Here is a 7,029-nt window from a genome sequence, read left to right as displayed (position 1 = left end):
AGTTTAAATGAGTGATTTAATATCTGTTGTGAATTTAAATGCTTCTGAGACAGGGTCACAGCTGCCGTAAGCGTTCTCGATAAAGGCAATTATATTATCAGGAGGAACTGCAAAAGCTTCTGGGTTTTGTTTATAGGCTTCGTGTATTGCTTGCTTGGAGTCAGTGGATAGACTGGGGTCGAGAGAAGAGCTACATTTTCGTTTCTTTTTTGTGTTGGAGGTGCTAGAAGAACTAGGAACTGTTTGTTTGGGAGGAAACATAGTTTGTTCTGTTTCAGGGTTTTCCCCAGATTGAAGGGTCTTATCGCTTATAGATGATACAGATGAGCGTGGCCTTTTCTGTGAAAGATGAGAACTTAAACATAGTTTATCTGACTTTTCAGATATTGTATCATTTTCGCAATTCTCTGGGGAAGAAGACAAATAGAATAGATTTGTTTGGAAGGGAGATGATTCAGAATGAGATGGAAATTGTGTATTCTGTTGCTGTGACGTTGATTCGGTGGGGGGATTTGGGAGGACATGGGAAACAGTAGGATTTTCAGATGATAAGTTGTCAGATGAAGTATTGGGACAATTAGAAGCAACATGTCCCGATTGTTTGCATAAGAAACATTCCATTTTATCCGTAGACAGAAAAATTCTATTATCATTGCCTTCAAAAGGAATTAACAGGGAGGTGTGAAGCTCAAAATTTTCAGAGGGAGGAAAAATATATACTTGACGGCGGAAGCTAAGTATGTGGGAGTATTCATCACCTGGAATGCCCGCTTTAAGAAAGGACACGGGGGAGGCTATTTGGAAACCAAGACTTTTCACTGCATTTTCGGCCAGTTCATGGGGAATGTAAGGAGAGATGTTCGAAATTAATATTCTTTTTGTTGGGGAGACAAGTTTACGAATACTTAAAGTAAGGCGTCCGATTTGAACGGTTGGATGGGATTTCAGAAGTTGATCAACGAGATTTGAGTTCACTAGATATATGCAGATCCTATTGTTAGATATTCTGGATGCAAAGGAAATATTTTTTGGTCCGATGATGTCACCAATGGCTTTAACGTAGTCCAGAAGTTTAAGGTTTTCTTCTGCGTGAAGAACTATCGCCTGTTCTTTTTTTGGAAAAGATGGTTTCGGTGTAGATTTTGCAGCGGTTACGTATGAAAGAGGTGTAGTTGCTGGAATGTTGTTTGTAGCAGTTTGAAGGGCCATTGTTAAGGTAGAAACTGTAGGAGTATTGTTTATATTTGTACTGTCCATGTAAATACAGACAGTAACCTCGTTTTATTTCTCTTCTTTAACTAATTTTGCTATCCAAATTTGTATTAAAATCCATTGAATTGGATGGCCAGCAAGAACCAGCAGACTGGTAAAACCAGTCTCTGGTATGCACTTTGTATAAATTAAATATAGTTTATATGATTTAATAATATAACAAAAGCAATACGTACAAAACTTCTCCAGAAATCACTTTTCGAAAGTACACTATTAAATCTAAATTAAACACTAATTACTACCGATAAGGCAAACTGGATTTTAATTGTACTTGGCACACGTCTTACTCGTTCGAGTGCTAAAACAGGAATCATTTTATAAAATATTAATGTTGACCTGTGATGATAAATATGTTCGTAGACCTGGAGATAAACATATGGTCCTTCAGATTAAGAAATACGATACTCTTTACCTCTTCGGCAAAAATATTGCTAAGGGTGGTTGCCCTCGGCATGACAAAATGAGATTGCGAGTGAATAGTGTAACTACATATGAATTGCCAGAAGGACTCTATAAATAACGGAAAAGGAATCTCTTACTATCGCAATTAATTAACCCTTCATTAGTCGGGCATAGGTCCAGTGGACCTAGACCCCAGTTTTTTGCCTGTAATTTAATATAAAATTAATATATATCATTGAGCCTAAATAACATCTAATGATGATCAGTCTTCTTTTACCTGCCGAAGTAACATTCCAATAACCGCCGAGATTTTCCGGAAATTTGCGAAAAAATTCGACCGTACCCAGAATAGGTCCGCCGGACCTAGCCCGCTCAACCACGTCAGTGCTATTTGGTACGTTTGATGTGGCGTATGAGAGTTATATACTAGTGCTTATTGTCTTTTACTGACGCCGGATAGGGTATTTTGTGAATAATCGACCTTACTTATTTTGTGACAATTACGTAAAAAAGTATTTTATCATAATTTGGCGACACTTTTGAGAAAATGAGTAATCGTATTTACAAACTTGATAATCCGGCAGACGTAGATGAGCTTAATCGTCTTTTTTTCGAAGAAGGTGAATGTGACACAAATACTTCACCCCAAGAAGATTTCGACGAATAAGATGAATCGTCAACAGAAGATTATCTGGAGACAAGGTCGATGGATTCTGATACCGATCATGAAATCGACGACGTAGATACAGAAGACATGGTGGGCGCCGAAAGCGAAAACTTTTATAATGATAAGTCAGGTTATGTAATAATTTTTTTGCTATTATATAAACAGTGTTTCATGTGCCACTTCATTTTTTTGAAATTCCTCTCGAATTTGTATAATACATAATAAATTGTGAAAATCGGGCAGTATATTTTTTATTAAATACAATTTCTTATCTCAAAATATTAAATAAAAATTGTTAACAATAAATTATGCTATTATTGCAGGTCGAGGTGGAACAAAATGGAGGAAGAGGCCCTGGGCAATAACTAAAACTCCTCCGCATAATATTTTAGTAAAATTGCCAGGTGTTGTAAGCCAAATCGCAAAAGGCGTCAGAAGTGAACTGGATTGTTGGGGATTATTTTTTGATGACCGAATATTGTCTATACTGGTGGAGAAAACAAATATTTATATAAATGGTTTGAATGAAAAGTTTGCGCGTATAAGCGACTGTAGAGAAACAGATAGCATAGAAATGGAGGCATTTCTAGGCCTTCTGTATTTGTTAGGGCTTTTTAAAGGTGGTCACCAAAACCTTTCAGATTATTTTTCAGCTGATGACTTTAGTATAAATATTTTTAGAATGACAATGTCTGAAAAAAGATTTAGATTTCTTATACGATGTGTCCGTTTCGATGAAAAAACCACACGGCCTCAAAGACAAGCAACAGATAGATTAGCTTCAGTGAGAGATCTTTTTAACTATTTTTTGGTAAATTGCAAGACATATTATAGCCTTGGATAAAACACAACAATTGATGAAATGCTGCCAGGATTTCGAGGACGTCGCGGATTTAGACAGTACATACCATCCAAACCGAGCAAGTACGGAATCAAGATATTCTCTTTATGTGATGCAAAACTTTTTTTATACTTATAATATGGAAATTTATTGCGGGCAACAACCGGAAGGACCTTACAGGCAGAGTAATTCTGCAGATGCAATTGTAGGCAGGTTGGCAGAACCAATTTTCGGTACAGGCAGGAATATTACTGCCGATAATTGGTTAATGAGTTTAAACCTTATAAAAGAACTGGAAAAACAAAAATTGTCCTTCGTAGGAACCGTGAGGAAAAATCGAAGAGAAATTCCGGCAGATTTTGCATTGCTCAAAAATCGCAATAAATATGATAGCTTATTTGGTTATACTAAACACGAGACACTTCATATGTACCAAATCATATTTGTATCATAACTACGTAATTTGTATCATTTGTATAAACGTATCATATGTAAAGTAGAAACGATATAATTTGGGAAAGAACAATTTTTGGCGTCCGGTCAGTAATTCTACGGCAAACATAGAAATGAAGATACCTAAATCTTTGTAATTCTGTAATTATTGATTACTCCTGGTATTAGTCCACATGGATATTGGCGTAGCTTATTACTTTTTAACGTATCTTATTGGGTAATACTGAAATGTAATTGGTCAAATTTTTCGGAAGTTATTACGCTCAAACTTTATCGTTATCTGGTCAAAAATGCCTTCTCAGGTTTCTCATACTAAACACTGAAACCAAATCTGGCTTTGCCGTTATCTTGCAAAAATTGCTTCTCATGTTTCAAAGGCGGCAAGCATATAATAAACACAATAACAGTGTCGTCGTGATAAACTTATAATTATTTTATTTTTATAGTAAAATTGTAGTCTCATTTTTTAGTTCTCAAATTAATAAGCACATTACATTTCATTTGCATTATGTATGTATATACTTTTAATCATCAATTTTAAATTTCAATAAAAGTTAAGGAATTTTTCGGGTCCAGTCCCGAATAATTCAGAAATATAAACATTATTTGTAATTGATCACTAACGGTATTGTGCACATTGCAGCTGTGGCTTATTACTTTCTAGGTATCTTATCGGGCACTACTGAAGTGTAATTAGTCAAATTCTTCGGAAGTTATTACGCTCAAACTTTCTCATACTAAACGATATATTCAGTATCGTCGTGTACGAGAGCAAGTTCACGTATATTTTTAATATTTTTGTGCAAACAGTAGTGTTGTGTTTTAGTTAAGTTTGAGTTAAGACAGTAGAAATAAGTTGTAAATACATTAAAGATGGCTTTTTGGCGACCATTTGAATGTGATACCAACGAGAATACTAGCGACAATCCAACGAACGATTTAACAATTAAACTTTACTTTTTTTAACAATTAAAAGTAAAAATATTTCTTTTAGATCCAACACCAACGAATTGGGAATTTGTAAAAATGGACTTACATATTCAAGCGCAAAGGATTATTCTAAATATATATTCCTGTTTAAGAGGCAAAAATAGTACACTTTCGGAAAATAATATTGTGTTAAAGATATATGTGAACTTACCAAACTTGCGCGTACGACAGTTTTACGTGTTACTGCAGCTGGGGATGTAAGTGATCATTCTATTAAACGTCAAAGAGTTGGACAAAACCTTAAAAATATTGATAAGGTCACTAAAGACGTTATTTGTTGCTATGTCTACGAATTTTATCAGGACAACAAAGTTCCAACGTTGGAAATGCTTCAGGACAAGTTGAAAATATATCCCGATTATGCATATAAATCCCTTGATACATTGAGGCGTGTTTTAATAGAATGCGGATTTAGTTATAAAAAATTAGACAAGAGAATGGTAATTATGGAATCTACAAGGATTGTGATACAGAGGCAACATTATTTACGTAAAATAAAGGAATATCGAGATGACAATAGAGACATTGTGTATCTTGATGAAACGTGGTTTGACACCCATGATGTAGTTCAATATGGCTGGATAGATGATAGCAAAAAGTGCTGCTTGAGTACTCCTTGTTCGAGAGGAAAAAGAATTATAATTCTACATACTGGAACTAAGAGCGGGTTTGTACCTAATGCCTTGTTATTATCGGACAAAAACATTAAACAGTCATCAGCTGATTATCATGAGGATATGACGGCTGAACTTTTCGAAAAATGGGCAACGAAACAGCTTTTACCGAATATTAAAACAAATTCCGTGATATTAATGGACAATGCGTCATACCATTCTAGACTCTACAATAAAATTCCAAATACTAGCTCCAAGAAGGGAGATATCATAAAATTTATGGAGAACAAAGGCATGGCAACACCTAGTTAATGTACCAAAAAGGAATTGTTGCAATTAATTAAGCAACAACATTTTCAAAAAGAATATGTAATAGATAAACTCTTTGAACGCCACGGGCATACGGTTTTACGGCTCCCTTCATATCATTGTGTTTTCAACCCAATTAAAATGATATGGGCCGATGTAAAAAAGAAATTTCGGAAAATAAATCAATCTCCCCAATTAAGTGACGTTGTTGGCCAAAATATAAGAACAGTGATCGAAGAACTTAACAAAACTGACATTTGGAAAAATTATGTAGCTCATGTTCAAGTAAAAGAAAAAGAATATCCTACTTTACCACCAATTGAACCGGTAGTTTTAAACACAAACGACGACTCAAGTTCTGGACACACGGATAGTGATAGTGGTTAATTGTGTGAATATTTCTACAAAGACTTCCACAACTTGTCAAAAATATGTTCTGTGTACCGTAGTAAATGTGATCTCTCCATTAATCTATAACCTAAGAGACAATTCGACTGGAAGACGAATTGGCCGATTTCATGTAAGTATCTTTCAAAAATAAGCTCTTTAAACCGATGAAACTTACGGATCATATTCATGATTATTTTTTACCAAAAAAAGGGATCAACTTTGTTTTGAGCGTAACTTGCTTACATTTGATGCTAGAAACTTTTAAAAATCAAAAATAAAGATTTCTTTAAACAATTTAAAAAAAAAAAAAAAACATTTTTTTTTGATTATTTCACGTAGAGTTATTCGATATGGAATTTTACGAATAGGTAAGAATCTATTTTTCATTAGCTATAACTCTGCTTCTTCTGGGTATACAGACTTCATACATATACCATTGTTTTCACTTTTTTATAAACTGTATTTTTTCTAAGGGAATTTTTTCCATAAAATACTTACCTTTTGAGTTATTTGCGAGAAACCGTCCAAAAACGTGGTGTTTTTGTTGAAAAATTAATATATTCACTCGCAAATAACTCGAAAAGTATTGATTTAGTAAAAACCTCTATAGAACAAAAGTTGCCTAGAATTAGTCAGTTTATCCACTTCCGGACTTATTTTGGATGTATATCTTTTCACCCCCGAGAAGGGGCGGTACCCATCCCCAGGGCAAAAATACACATCGGCACAATATCATATCACTTTTTTTCTTTGACACGTTAGCTACCTATATGTGTATGCCAAATCCCAGTGGTTCTTACCATCCCAGTGGTTTTTACAATATTTTACCGTTAGTGAATGGACTATGTGTAGGTATTAACTTTTAATCATCTTTGGTGTCAAGTTCATAAAGAAATGTGAATAATTAACAATATTATTACTGTTTAACAAAATATTAGACCTTAATTTAAAAATAAAAATTTATTATTTAATTTCTATTGCGCCGCCTATGTTTTACAGAAGGCGCCGACACTTGAGTGTCGAATTTTGTGTTTGAATTTTGAATTTTTATATTTGTCCAACTGACATCGTAGAAACTTTTACCAAAAAAA

General features: G+C 34.2%; 1 protein-coding gene across 1 annotated transcript; it reads left to right on the top strand.

The window, feature by feature from the left end:
• The first annotated feature begins 3,321 nt into the window (after nucleotides 1–3,321).
• Nucleotides 3,322–5,551, top strand: LOC140450562 (uncharacterized). Its single transcript, XM_072544218.1, has 2 exons — nucleotides 3,322–3,507; nucleotides 4,928–5,551. Exons 1-2 carry the CDS (start codon nucleotides 3,322–3,324, stop codon nucleotides 5,549–5,551), a joined length of 810 nt encoding a protein of 269 aa, XP_072400319.1.
• The last annotated feature ends 1,478 nt before the right edge of the window (nucleotides 5,552–7,029 follow it).

This window comes from Diabrotica undecimpunctata, chromosome 9 (assembly GCF_040954645.1).
Source record: "Diabrotica undecimpunctata isolate CICGRU chromosome 9, icDiaUnde3, whole genome shotgun sequence".
Lineage (NCBI taxonomy): Eukaryota > Metazoa > Arthropoda > Insecta > Coleoptera > Chrysomelidae > Diabrotica > Diabrotica undecimpunctata.
The sequence above is the reverse complement of the archived record's forward strand: the minus strand, read 5'-3'. Positions and strand labels throughout refer to the sequence as shown.